The following is a 14,336-nucleotide window of genomic DNA, read 5'->3' as shown; positions in this document are numbered from 1 at the left end:
ATTCATGAAAATTTGGTGAAGCCTAAAAACAATTTGCTAAACACTGAATAAAAGGAAATGAGGGAACAGGAAATCCCATTCCATGTCAAAAGTCAACTTAAATATGTAGGCATAAACTGAAAAAAAATATTAGGAGATTGACTTGAATTACAAATGAACTTTAAAACCAGTATCATTCTAAGCCTAGCTGTTCATTTATTTAAAAAAAAAAAAAAAAGAAATATCTGAGACTAGCCAGGAAAACTTTGGAGGCAGTCTTGAGCCTTGTCCTGTTGGTCAAGTTACTGTAAGGTACAGTAATCAAATAGGAAGTGAGACACAGATAGCAGACAGATAAGAATCAAGTTATGGGAACCTGAACTTGTCTGAAGTATACTAGGGACAATGTGAGGAACCAGCTGCTTGGCATGCATTGCTGGTTAAGGCATGGACTGCTATTAAAACTGAAAACCAGCCAGGTGCCATTAGCTACTCAGATTGCTGAGATCTGAAGACTGCAATTCAAGGCTACCTCCAGCAGACAATTCCAGGGGACCCTTACCTTTAGTTAACCAACAAAAAGCCAGGTGTGGAAGTATGGCTCAAGTGGTGAAGCCCCAGCCTTGAGTGGAAAAGCTAAGGGAGAGATGAAGCCCTGAGTTGAAGCTCCAGAACTCCCTCCCCCCTCAATAAAAACCATAAGAATTAAAAATTCTGAAAACTAGAACACATGTGTCTTTTTCCCCCCCCAGTCCTGGGGCTCGAACTCAGGGCCTGGGTGCTTCCCTGAGCCTCTTTGTGCTCAAGGCTAGCACTCTGCCACTTGAGTCACAGCGCCACTTCCTTCCTATTCTGAGTAGTTTATTGGAGATGAGAGTCTCAGGGACTTTCGGGCCTTAGCTGGCTTCAAACTGTAATCCTCAGATCTCAGCCTCATGAGTAGCTAAGATTACAGGCATGAGCAACCAGTACCCAGCCACACATGTTTTTTTTTTTTTTTAACTCCTTAACCCAAAGTTTGTGCATTTAACACATAAGCAGAATTATCAGTACCAGGACTGTGCTTATAGAAGACAAAGCTTGACCATAAGAATAGAATTTTTTGTTGTTTGCTTGCTTTGTTTTCCTGGGGTATAAACTCAGGGTCTGGGCTCTGTCCCTGAGTTGCTTTTTTTTTTTTTTTTGCCATAGAGCTTGAACTCTGGGCCTGGGTACTGTCCCTGAGTTCTTCAGCTCAAGGCTAGCCCTTTACCATAGCACCATTTCCACTTTTCTGAGTGGTTTACAGGAGATAAGAGTCTCACAGATTTTCCTGCCCGGGCTGGCTTTGAACCGTGATCCTCAGATCTTAGCCTCCTGAGTAGCTAGACAAGAGCCACCGGCACCCAGCTGGCAGGTGCTTTAAAAACCTTGACACATACCCTGACTCCAAGATGAGATTCACATGTGGGTTATAGTAGTTGGGGTGTTAGTACTTTTCTCTCTACCTAATTAAACATTAAGTGAAACAGGTTATTAAATAATAATTCAGTAACAGGACAAGTTACAAGGAACTGTTTATCAGACTTTGATTGCTAAGTTTTAATATGTGATTTTGTTGTTCTTGTTGGTGGTGGTTGTGGGCCTTGAACTTTGGGTCTGGGTGCTGTCCCTGAGCTCTTTTTCTACTGCTAGTACTCCACCACGTTGAGCCACAGTTCCATTTCCTGTTTTCTGGTGATTAATTGGAGATAAGAGTCTTATAGACTTTTCTGCTCGGACTGGCTTCAAACCACAATCCTCAGATTTCAGCCTCCTGAGTAGCTAGGATTACAGGTGTGAGCCACCAGTGCCCTCTGTGAATTTTTTTTTTTTAACTAAAAAAATAAAAGCTGGGGGAAAAAACCCTCCAGCCTCATTCAGAGTTTTGCCTGGAGCCAGATGGTCTACAAAACATAGCTTCCATACTTCAAAAATATGGAATACTCCCAGCTATTTCCTGTACACTAGTTTTCCTTACCGTGTTTTGCTCTCTGCATGTGTTCCTATAAGGTTGAATTTACAAGTTAAGCAAGTAAGAGATTTATAATAATAACTACTAATAGTATGAATTACTGAAGTAAAATTCCTGGTGTCTTTACTCTATGTGCAAATGCTTGTGCATATGTGTGCAGTTAGGTTTGAACCGAAGCATTGCTCATGCTATTCACATATTCAACTACCAAGCTACACCCCCAGCATCACCACTCCTGTGCTTTAGAGCCCTTATTAAGTAAAACAGTGCTTACGTGAACCCAAGCACTGTGTTACCAGGATAATCTGACAACTAAGACAGAAGCGAATAGACTAGTTGTATACATAGCGTGGATACTCCAGACAATGGAATTTACTCATGTCCTGGGTGATGCTGTGTGGAGGTGTATCATACTGCTCAGAATTAAGTGCACATAATTTTCAACTCGGATTATTTCCTGTTACACACACACGCACTCACACTCACACACACATCTATGGTTGGGTAATTGGGAGCTAAGACCATGGGTAGTGTCCCTGTATAAGGGTTATCTTATTACTTTGTAGGTTTTACTTGAGAATTGCAGCCCTTAATGGCTATTCTCCACTGTTGGATCACTCCTCTATAGTAGAAGCTGGTATTTATGACGAATTTTTATCAGCAGTATTCAGAGCATATGAAACACTATCGTTTAATAGTAATAGATACAAAAACCCAAAGACAATGAAGACCTGTAGTGTTTAGTATAAAAACAGAGCAGAATCTGGGCACCAGTGGCTTACACTTGTAATCAGGAGGCTGGGACCTGAGATTGTGGTTCAAAGCCAGCCTGAGGAGAAAATCTGGCAAATTCTCACTTCCAAAAGCTCAAAGACTGCCCAGGACCTGAGTTCAAGCCCTAGGACTAGCACAACAAAAAGGAACAGAAAATATTGTCAGTGTTAGAAGAGGCAGTCTGAAGCAGAGGTAGCTTTTGAACTTTGCTTTCAGATAGTTCTTGGTACACTTCTTGTTGAGTGCCTTTGGGCAAGCTGTGGAATCCGTCTTAAGTGATTGTGTTTCTCTGTGGGTAAAATGGGGGCAATAACAATACCGGTAGGGTTGTTGTTTAGATGAGGTCTGCGTGCCTGTGAGGCTTATTCCAAGTGCTCCTTTTTTCTATTAGTCGATAGTGTGGCAGATGCTGTGGAGCTTGGCCCCAGCTGGCATTGCCCCTTTCTACAGTAACTGTTGTTAATAACTACATCCATATGTGTTGGCTCATGTGCATAATGTGTTGGCTCATGTTCTCTGGGTGACAGGTTCTAATAGAGGACTGTATTCCAGTACTGAAGAGGTACGCCAAAGAAGGGAGAGAGTTTGATTATGTGATTAATGACTTGACAGCGGTTCCGATCTCCACATCTCCAGAAGAAGGTAGATTCTGTGTCATATTTTTTCAAAGTTTTTTTATTGTTTATGATCATAGAGGTGTTATACAGAGGGGTTACAGTTACATAAGTCAGGTAAAGGATATATTTCTCTTTGGACAATGTCGCCCCCTCCCCTCACATTCTACCAATTCTGTATCATATTTTTAGTTTAGATACTTGCTCATGAAAATGTTTCGTTAGTGCATCTGTGTTAATTAGGATCTCGAATGATCTATTTTTTCCCTTTTTTTCTGTGTGTGTGTGTGCGCGTGCATGTGTGTACGTGTGTGCACGCATGCATGCACATCCACACCTCCCTCCCTCCCCCACACTAGTTCTGTCTGTCTGTGTTTCTTTCCCTCCCTCCCTCCTTCCCTCCTTTCTTTCTCTCTTTCTCTCTTTCCCTCCCTCTCTCCCTCCCTCTCTTCCTCCCTCCCTCCCTCCTTTCTTTCTTTCTCTCTTTCCCTCCCTCCCTCCCTTCCCCCTCTCTTTCTTTCTTTCTTTCGTTCTTTCTTTCTTTCGGTGTGGGTCCTGGGGCTCACACTTGGGGCCAAAATGCTGCTCCTGAACTTTTTTTGCTCGAGACTAGTGCTTTTACCTCCTGAGCCACAGCTCCACTTTGTGCTTATTTTTGGTGGTGAATTGGAGCTGAGTCTCACAGACTTCTCTAGACTGGCTTGAAACCATGATCTTCAGATCTCAGCCTCCTCATTAGCTAGGATTACAGGCGTGAGCCACCAGAAGTAGTTCTTTCATTTTTAAAAAAGATGTTACACTGAGGCCCATGGTAGAAAAATGGCTGGCTTTGGCTTTGGCTTTATATCCTATTGTGCCATTTAATGAGTAGATTAGCTCGCTTATTTGAAACTGTCATTCAAAAGGGCTCATAATCACATCATTAAGACTAATTGATAATTTCTTTCTTTTTTATTTTTATTTTTTTTACCTGTAGCAAGACATGCTGGGGATGTTTCTAACCAACAACATAGATTATTCCCCTTCTTAAACCACATGCCCCACACCTGCTGGTTCATGGTTTCTCTGTTAATGTTTCTTCTATAAACTTAACTTCTTGCTGAGTTTACAAAATGGGCCCCAATCTGATGAGCATTGTGGTTTCTCTCTAGGTCTATTCCTTCCCTCTCGAGCAGTTTTCTTTCTGGTTGCAAGTACTGCCTTTGGCTTGAATATTTCTCTGGGGCAGGTACTGGGGTACAAAGCAGGGCAAGCATGCTACAGCACTGAGATTTACATCTCCAGACCCCAGTGTGAGTTGTTATGCTGGTGTGAGAGCAGGGCTATTTGGTTGCTGTTGTGTTTTGACCTAGGTGTTTGTGTGTGGGGGACACTAGTATTGTTCATGAACATACTCCAGTATTGAGTCTCAAGCTCATAGATCTTGTATGTGTATATGTGTATGTGTGTGTGCGCGCGTGGGGGGGGGGGGAGAAAGAAAGAGACATTTGAGTACTGGAGTGAATATTTGCTGATAAGTATTTTTGATGCATACAAACTTATTTATAAAACTTAATTTTTTAATACTCAGATTCCACATGGGAGTTTCTCAGACTGATTCTTGACCTCTCGATGCGAGTACTGAAAGAAGATGGGAAGTACTTTACACAGGTAGGCTACTCAAGTCCCCCTCCCTCCTTGAAGAATAAATAATTTGAAGTTCAAATTCAAAATTAAAATTTATGTAAAGGACAGAACAGCTTCATTAGATTATATTATCTCAACTAGTAACTTTCTCATTAGTTGGCCTGTCTTGAGTTTGCAGCAAGACCCTCAATAATCTGATTTGTAGTCTGGTCTTTGGCTGTATTTTGAAATTTGGCCACAAGATGGCAACAAAGACCATGTTTTCTTTCTTTTTTCCTCGCCTCATCTCGGAGCAGCCTTCATTGCAAACCTCATTTAGTGATATACACTTGATAAACAGCTTTACCCTGTAGTAATACTTTCTGCCACCAGATGGAAGTAAATTGTAGCTCTCCCCTGCCCTCTTCCCAGCCCCATTGAAAATGTGAAGGTTTTTTGTTTGGTTGGTTTTGGGGTTTTTGTTTTTTGGGGTTTTTTTTGGACGTGTGTGTATGTTGTTCCTGGGCCTTGAAATCAAGGCCTGGGTGTTGTTCCTGAGCTTTATTTATTTTTTTTGGCTGGTCCTGGGGCTTGAATGCTGAGCCTGGGTACTGTCCATAAGCTTCTTTTGCTCACAGCTAGTACTCTACCACTTGGGCCACAGTGCCCCTTCCAGTTTTTGAGTGATGAATTGGAGCTAAGAGTCTCATGAACTTTCTTGTCCAAGTTGGCTTTGAAACACGATCCTCAGATCTCAGCATCCTGAGTAGCTAGGATTACAGGTATGAGCCACTAGCACCCTGCTGTCCCTGAGCTTTTTAAGCTCAAGGATAGCCCTCTACCACTTGAGCCACAGTTCCACTTCAGCTTTTTGGTGGTAAATTGGAGATAAGAGTCTTATGGACTTTACTGCTAGGGTTGGCTTTGAACCGTAAACCTTGAATCTAACCCACTTAATTAGTTAGGCTTTTAGGTGTGAACCACCAGTGCCTGGCTTTTTTCTTGATATCTATACAAAATATATACAAATCCTAACATTAAAAAATTCTGAAAATGACAGCAAAGGCAGCTAGTTGATAACTGAGTCTATTTACTCAGTACAAAAATTACAGCGCTTAGGTAGTATTGCATACTTTTCTCTGCATTCTGAGTGAGTACAGATATTATACCCACTACCCTAAATTTCTTTCTTGGGCTGAGATAAAAGGTTTATTAAGTCATAAGCAATATTTCATACTCTACAGTGCTTCTATAATCCTCATCCCCTAAGAAACTACATATGATATAAATAACTTCATAAAATATTTCTTTGCTAAGCAAAAAAATGCTACTTTTTAATATAAAGTTCTTAAAAGTTACTTTTGGATGATGTATAAAACTGCACAAATTGATGTGATGTCCAAATGCATGTGTGTATTTTGTGTAATGTGTAAGGTGAAAACATTTAATCTCCTCAGTCATTTACATTTGTGACGAAAGCATTAGTAATTCCTTACTTGTAGTTTTAGCTTTTTTGTACATAACTTACCTGTAAGTCAGCACACTGTGCAGTTACAGTCCCGTACTTGAACCTCTTCTTTTTGTGTGTGTGTGTGCTGGTACTGGGGCTTGAAACCAAGGTTGGATGCTGATTCTGAGCTTTGGTGCTCAAGGCTAGCATTCTTCCATTTGAGCCATACCTCCACTTCTGGATCTTTAGTGTTTTATCAGAAGTAAGAATCTCATAGAATTTCCTGCCCATGCTAGCTTTGAACTGAGATCCTCAGATCTCACCTTCCTGAATCACTATGATTACAGACATGAACTACTCGGTTTAACCTTAAACTCTATGCTATCCTAGACTTTTGGGGTTTTGAGACGAATAAGTCCGAAAATAATTTAGCAGTTGCAAGATAACCTTGACTTAGGCTATAACCCTCCTGTTTCTTCCTCTTCCTCCTGCCTACAAAACCTGCAGGCTGGTAGAGATTCAATCTGGACTTTGAACTTGGTGAAAGAACTTAGAGGAGTAAATAGATGTCTGCAAGTAGCTATTCTTTTCCTTCTGATATTTAGATGTGATTTTTTTCCCCCAGTCCTGGGGCTTGAACTCAAGGCCTGGACACTGTCCCTGAGCTTCTTTTGCTCAAGGCTAGCACTCTACCATTTGAGACACAGCTCCACTTCTGGCTTTTTCTGTATATGTGGTACTGAAGAATCAAACCCAGGGCTTCATACATGCTATGCAAGCACTCTACCACTACGCTACATTCCCAGCCTCTGTGATTTTTTTTTTTTAGCACAATTGAGACTTGATTCTATCTGAAGTAGGGGTCTACAAACTACAGTCCAAATGTGGCATCCTGTTGTTTTTTTGTAGCTTGCTGGGCATGCAGCCAAGCTCATTCATTACGTAGTGTCTGTGGCTGCTTTCCTGCCACATGGGCAGTGGACATTAATGGGGGAAACTGTATGGTCTACCTAGCCTAAAATATTTCCTGTCTGGCCCTTACAGAGGAAGTTTGCTGACCTGTGGTTTATACTAGATCTATGGTGAAGCCTGCTCAAAGGCTTCTTAATTCTAAAAGCAGCCTTGGTCCAGTGAGTTGGGCTTTTTTGACAATTGGGTATTCTGTAAGCAGAGCATACCTATAGCATTGTTTCTTTCACATTTATTACCTGAGTGGGCGGGGTGGTACTGGGGCCCAAACTTTGGGTTTAGGCACAGTCCCTGAGCTCCGTTGCTCAAGGCTAGCACTCCACCACATGAGCCACTACTCCACTTCTGGCTTTTTGGTAGTTAATTTGAGATAAGATTCCCAGATTCAGTCTGAGAAGGTGGCTCAGTGGTAGAGTGCTTGCCTTGCCTGCATGAGTCCCTGGGTTCAATTCCTCAGCACCACATAAACAGAAAAAGCCAAATTGGTGCTGTGGCCCAAGTGGTAGTAGAGTGCTAGCCTTGAGCTGAAGAGCTGAGGGACAGCGCCCAAGTCTAGAGTTGAGGACCCACGACTGACCAAAAAAAAGTGTGGGGGGGTTTGGAAGGTGGCTCAGTGGTAGAGTGCTTGCCTTGTATGCATGAGGCCCTGGGTTCGATTCCTCAGCACCACATAAGCAGAAAAAGCCAGAAGTGGCGCTGTGGCTCAAGTGGTAGAGTGCTAACTTTGAGCTGAAGAGCTGAGGGACAGTGCCCAGGCCCAGAGTTCAGGCCCCACGATCACCACCACCACCTCCACCAAAAAAGTACAGAAAAGTGAAGTGCCTCCTGTTTCTTTTTTGGGTAGATCTCTATTTACAGAGTTTCTCCTTTTTTCTTTTCTTTTTCCTTTTTTTTTTTGGTCAGTCATGGGGCTTGAACTCTGGGCTTGGGCATTTTCCCTGCACTTTTCAGCTCAAGGCGAGCACTCTACTGCTTGAGCCACAGCACCACTTCTGGTTTTCTAGTGGTTTATTGGAGATAAGAGTCTCACGGACTTTCCTGCCTGGGCTGGCTTTGAACTGCAATTGTCAGATCTCAGCCTCCTGAGTAGCTAGGATTACAAGCGTGAGCTACCGGCGCCTGGCTCCTTTTTTTTTTTCTTTAAAAACTCCTTGACACTAGGTGCCCCACCACAGATGAATGGATCCAAAAATTGTGGTATCTATACACAATGGAATATTATGCAGCCATTAGAAATGACAAAATAATGGCATTTGCAGGGAAATGGATGGAGCTAGAAGGAATCATGTTGAGCGAGGTAAGCCAAGAACGAAGAGACAAACGGTACATGGTCTCCCTGATAAGTGGATGCTAAATCCAAAAGGTTAGGTGATACGACAAAACTAACAGGACTTAAGAAACAAAGAACTCCCGCTCATCTGGTTGAACCACTACTAAATATCCTCATGCTGCTGATCACAAATATGGTATATAACATGTGAACACTGTTATATATTACAGACTGTGGTAGACAATTTGCTCCAGGGAAGTTAGAATGAACTTGTGACTTTGAAATTATGTAGTCATTTAATCACAATCAAAAAAAAAAAAAAAAAAGAACCTCGGGGGAGGGAGGGAGGGGATGGTAGGGGGAAAACAATGGAGGGGGTAACAATGTTCAAGAGGAAGTGTACTCATAACCTCACTCATGTAACTGTAACCCTCTGTATAGTAGCTTTACAATAAAAAAAAAAAAAAAAACTCCTTGACAATGTTGGGAAAGGCAAATTGAAATCTTCCCATTTTCTTACCACATTGTCTAAAAGGAAGCCCATGCATCCCATTTACCTTCTATAAAGAAAGAACAAGGTGTCAGTTTTAAGATGGCAGAAAACCATTTAGCTGTGCACCTTGGTGCCGTTTTCATTCTATATAAGTTCCCCAGGGGTGATGTGTTCTAAAAACAACTGGGCAGTGTTTTCTATTTGGGAATCGTAAATTACACATGTGGTGTTTGTATGCTCTCATGGTGAACTTGATGTTGAAACCAAATTATATGCTGGGAAGGGCACATTGGCCAAATTCCACTCCAGGACCCTAGATGATGGGTTATTAAACAGGCTGGCACTAAAGGACGACGTCATGCTAAGTTTAAAACCAAGACTTGCTCTTGGAATAATGTAACGTCCTGTCCATCATACATAGTAGGCTAGCTCATTGTTTTCAAAATACCATTCTCAAGTTCTAGCATAATTGGCTGCCCTTTATTTGTAAATAATTTTCACCCATATTGTTTTGTCTATTGGTTGTTTCAAGGAAAATTAATAAAGTTATTAGGAAGAAGAAATAGAATCAACGCTAGATCCAATAGTTTTCTGAGTGTTTAACATCAGTGGTTAAAAAGAAAATGACGAAAGCCGGGTGCTAGTGGCTCACACCTGTAATTTTAGCTACTCAGGAGGCTGAGATCCGAGTTTCTTGGTTCAAAGCCAGCCCAAGCAGGAAAATCTGTGAGGCTCTTATCTCAAATTAACTATTAACAAGCCCGAAGTAGAGCTGTGGCTCAAGTGGTAGAGAGCTAGCCTTGAGCAAAGGAAGCTCAGGGACAGTGCTCAGGCACTGAGTTCAAGCTCCTGGACTGGCACAAAAACAGAAATGGACAGTTTTAAATACTTATTTGGGAGTGTGCTAAAATGACCATAAAAACTTACTTTAGACTTCTGAGTGAAATGTACATTTTAAGAAAATCCCCTGTGTTTTCATAAACACCTTAAAGATTCAAAAATGCAATGTCTGCATTCAGCAGCTCTATTAGGTTTTTGGCCAGCTTCTCTGGTTCTCATCACTATTATTTTCCTCATGGGTACAGGGTGGTATCCATGTTTCTAAGCACTGCATCCAGATTCTAGGCTGAAAGAGACTGTAAGGGGGCTGGTCCTAATCCTAGAATCTCCGCTGACTCTGGCTGCCAAGGAGGCTGAAGCAGTGGTCCATAAAAGAGAATAGTTGCAACAAGTTAAAAGAAAGTTCTTAATAATGACTATAGCTCAGACATATTTTTATGTATATCCTAAGTGAAATTTTGTTTCATGCCTTCATCACAGATTTTGGGGGAAAGAATGAGCTGTGAATATCATACCATGTTAGCATTTTGGTCTCTCAGGAGGGTTGTAGTTGAAACCATTCTGGAAATTAAAGACATCATCATTTTGATACTTCATTTTCAACACAGTGGTGACCATTATTGAAAAAAAACTTACTTTGAATGGGTTATGTGTATGAATCTTTGCTGAATTGCATGGTGTGGCTACAATGAACTGTGTCATTAATGAGAAATGGGTCTCATTGCTTTCTATTGCTTCATACTCTTCATAATTTGAAATTGCTTGGTAAATGAGGCAGAAGGAGAATGAACTAATGAATCTATAAATAGAATTCAATGCAATTTGTGACAGTACAGAGGCTTTATCTCGTTTTTGAAGATGAATTTTATCTCTAGCTAGAATTGTTCTCGTTTATTAGAGACCTTCAAATGAGTAGGACTTATGAATGCCATTATTCACTTTTCTCTCTTTGATTTAGGGGAACTGTGTCAATTTGACTGAAGCCCTGTCACTCTATGAAGAACAGCTCGGGCGCCTGTATTGTCCTGTGGAGTTCTCCAAGGAGATTGTCTGTGTCCCTTCATACTTGGAATTGTATCCTTTAACCATGAACTGCGTTGCTAGATTATCACACTCAAATCATTCCTATACTGGTTTCATGTTTTAAATCCTAATAATGGGTAGAATTAACTGTGTACTCTATAAAGTCCTGTTTTTCAAACTTGGCAGGGACTACTACTGGGAGGTTTAAAAATTAGTGATTTCTGGGTCCCTTTCCCAGAGACTCTGAGTTGAGATTTGCTCTCACTTCTTAGGTGCTCTTCATAAGCAAGTAGGATTGATCCAAAGCAGTGGTTCTCAGAGGCTGTTACATGGGAGGTGGGGCCCAGTGGCCTATTTTACTCGTCCTCTAAAGGACCTATGCATAAAATGGATTAAAGTGGCACCATATATGCCAGGTACTAGTGGCTCACGCCTGTCATCCTAGCTACTCAGGAAGCTGAGATCTGAGGATTGTTGTTGAAAGCCAGCCCAGGCAGGAGAGTCCATGAGACTCCAATTAACCACCAGAAAAGCAGAAGTAGAGCTGTGGCACAAAGTGGTAGAGCGTTAGCTTTGAGTATAAAAGAGCTCAGGGACAGCACCCAGGCCCTGAATTCAAGCCCCACAACCGACCCCTGTCTGGCAGGTTAAAAATTCCAGAGACACTCATTGGATTCACTAAAACAATCTGACTTTAACGCTTGTTTCTATACATGAAACTTGATGCCAATTTGCAGCAGAAATTAAGGATTAAAATAATACTGGCTCAGGACTACAGTTAATGTTAGTGTTCCCTATTATTCTACTTAATAAAGTAAATCCAGAGAATAAAGACGATTGGAAAGGAGCTGGGCATTAGTAGCTCAATGCCTGTAACCTTAGCTACTGAGGAGGCTGTGATCTGAGGATTTTGGTTCAAAGGCAGCCTTGGCAGAAAAAAAATCCATTTGACTCATCTCCAGTTAACCACCAGAAAACTGGAAGTGGCATTGTGGCTCATGTGGTAAAGCACTCACCTTGAGCTGAAGAGCTGAGGAATAGTGCCCAGGCCCAGAGTTCAAGTCCCACTACTGACACCCCCCCCCCCCCCCCCAAATGCTGAGATCTGAGCATTGCAGTTTGAAGCCAGCATGGGCAGGAAAGTCCATGAGACTCTTATCTCCAGGAAACTACTCAGAAAAAGCCAGAAGTAGCACTGTAGCTCAAGAATAGAGATCTAGCCTTGAGCATAAAGAAGCTCAGGCCCTGAGTTTAAGCACCAGCACCAGCAAAAAAAAGAAAAGAAAAAGAAAGGCCCCAAACAAAGACTTGAAAGGAGTGTGCTGTTTGGAATTTGTACATCCTTTCTTCTGAAAGGTGCACAGGCTGGGGGTGGAGTCAGCAGAGTCTAGGTTTGAGGGAGAGTAGAATGGATGCTGGTCTGCAGCCAGGCTGGATTTGCCCTACTAGGTGTAGTGATTGCTGAGGCATGTCAGAGGCAGATCAAACCTCACCAGTGACCAACAGACAAACAAAACACCCTAAAACAAAAGTCCCCAAACAAACCTTGTCACCTCCACTGTAGAAAAGGGTATCTTGTTAGCGTACCTATCTATGCCCTTCCCTGCTCTGCAGAAATGTTGACTCCTCCCCTCCTGCCCTACACTTTGCACTGCCCACAGGGAGCTCTCTAGGAACAGCTGCATGCGATCTATGTTAACTGAAATCAGTGTCCTTCATCCTTTCCCTTCCTTCTCTCTCTCCCACTGTCCCCTACCTGTCTCCCTCCTTTGCTCCTCTCTCCTTTTCTTCTGGTACAAACCTTTTGTTAGATCCTGGAAGCAGTAGTAGTAGTACCAGTTCCTTTAGCCTTTTGTCAACTCAAGCCTCCTCACAAGTCCCAGGAGATAGGTCTCCCAGGCTGCAAAGTGGCCTTACTCAAAGGTCTTCATTCCCATTACCACAGTGTTCTAAAGCCATGAAGCTCCCTACCCCACCGCCACCCCTACCATCCATCTTCCAATACAAATGTTAAATGATGCCTGTTCTCTCTTGTGTGACCTGTTTCATTCCTTGACACCTTGTCCAGGTGGGTATTTTACACTGTTTGGAAGAAAGCTAAACCTTGAAGATGAACCTCCCTAATGTGCTGCAAATAGCCTTCCTGACCTCCATATTCTGTATATGACATCTAAGCGAGTCAGGCAAATGAATTGTGAATTCCTTCAAGTTTTCTCTTTTTAGGAATTATTTTTAATTTAAAAAAGCCAATGGAAAAATGTATATTTTGATGAGCTAGGGCGTTGATTTTTTTTTTTTTTTGCAAGTCAGTTGAAGGACAATTAGACAGCAAGCAAAGACTACGAAATGCACTGACCCCCCCTAGAATGTGATTTTTGTTACTTTTTATTTCTGTGTGGGTTTTTTTGTTATTTAGTTTTGTTTTGGTTTTGGCAGATTTTCAATTTGGACATTTGGAGGAATGAATATCTTTGTTTTGTTCTGGAGGGAAGTTCTTTCCCACAAAATTGACTTAGGTATTAAATTTGGTGCTTATAAGAGAAAGAGTTCAAAATGAGTAGGAATGCTTCAATTAAAATTACAAAAGAGATATTTCATGTGTTCTGTTTGTTTTATTTTAGCTTAGTCCCTTTTCCTGCCTCTGATGGCCTTGAACAAAGCGACTACATGGACTACTTTTAGTTCCCTGACAGCACCCCTTGTCACTGTAAAATGGGATGGATAGCTGGGCCCCAGTGGCTCACACCTGCAATCCTAGCTACTCAGGAGGCTGAGATCTGAGAATCATGGTTCAAGACCAGCCCAGGCAGGAAAATCTGTTGTTAGACTCATGTCTCCAGTTTACTAATAAAAAGCCAGAAGTGGAAGGATGCTATGGCTCAAAGTGTTGTTAGAGCGCTGGCCCTGAGCAAAAAAGCTCAGAGACTGCTCTCAGGCCCTGAGCTCAAGGCTCAGGACTAGCACACATACACAAAAACAGATGACTTTTGGGGCCCTTTTGAACAGTAGTAATGACTTCACCTACCAACTGTGGTAGATGGTGCACAGCCTGTATTATAAAGTTGGTCTGAGATGACAAGAGATTTTTACCTGAGTATAAAGTTGAAAGCCAAAATCATGTTTGTGTTCCTTTTCTTATTTTGGTGTCTTAGATGTCATAAAGATAGTTTTGGATAGCTGTTATGAAACTTCCAGACAATTGTCGAGTAGCGTAGATACACAGTAGACTTTCTGGAGAGACATATGGAGCAAAAAGAACAAGTTGAGAACTCTTTCTAAGGAAGTGTATGGACCTATCAACTTGCATTGTATTGCAAGTAATAGTC

The 14,336-nt window shown here is 41.8% G+C and overlaps 1 protein-coding gene across 1 annotated transcript in view; it reads left to right on the top strand.

The window, feature by feature from the left end:
* The window catches only part of Sms (spermine synthase), a 59,219-nt gene extending 45,617 nt beyond the window's left edge, over window positions 1-13,602 (top strand). The window contains exons 8-11 of the mRNA XM_042670165.1: window positions 3,274-3,388; window positions 4,931-5,010; window positions 10,946-11,061; window positions 13,079-13,602. Of these exons, the coding sequence (XP_042526099.1) occupies window positions 3,274-3,388; window positions 4,931-5,010; window positions 10,946-11,061; window positions 13,079-13,118 (351 nt within the window). The 3' untranslated portion in view covers window positions 13,119-13,602. The remainder of the gene's footprint in view (window positions 1-3,273; window positions 3,389-4,930; window positions 5,011-10,945; window positions 11,062-13,078) is intronic.
* Window positions 13,603-14,336: the final 734 nt, after the last annotated feature.

The sequence above is a fragment of the Dipodomys spectabilis genome, unplaced genomic scaffold, assembly GCF_019054845.1.
Source record: "Dipodomys spectabilis isolate Male_0828 unplaced genomic scaffold, ASM1905484v1 ptg000526l, whole genome shotgun sequence".
Lineage (NCBI taxonomy): Eukaryota > Metazoa > Chordata > Mammalia > Rodentia > Heteromyidae > Dipodomys > Dipodomys spectabilis.
Note: the sequence above shows the minus strand (reverse complement) of the source record. Positions and strands in the feature narration are given on the sequence as shown.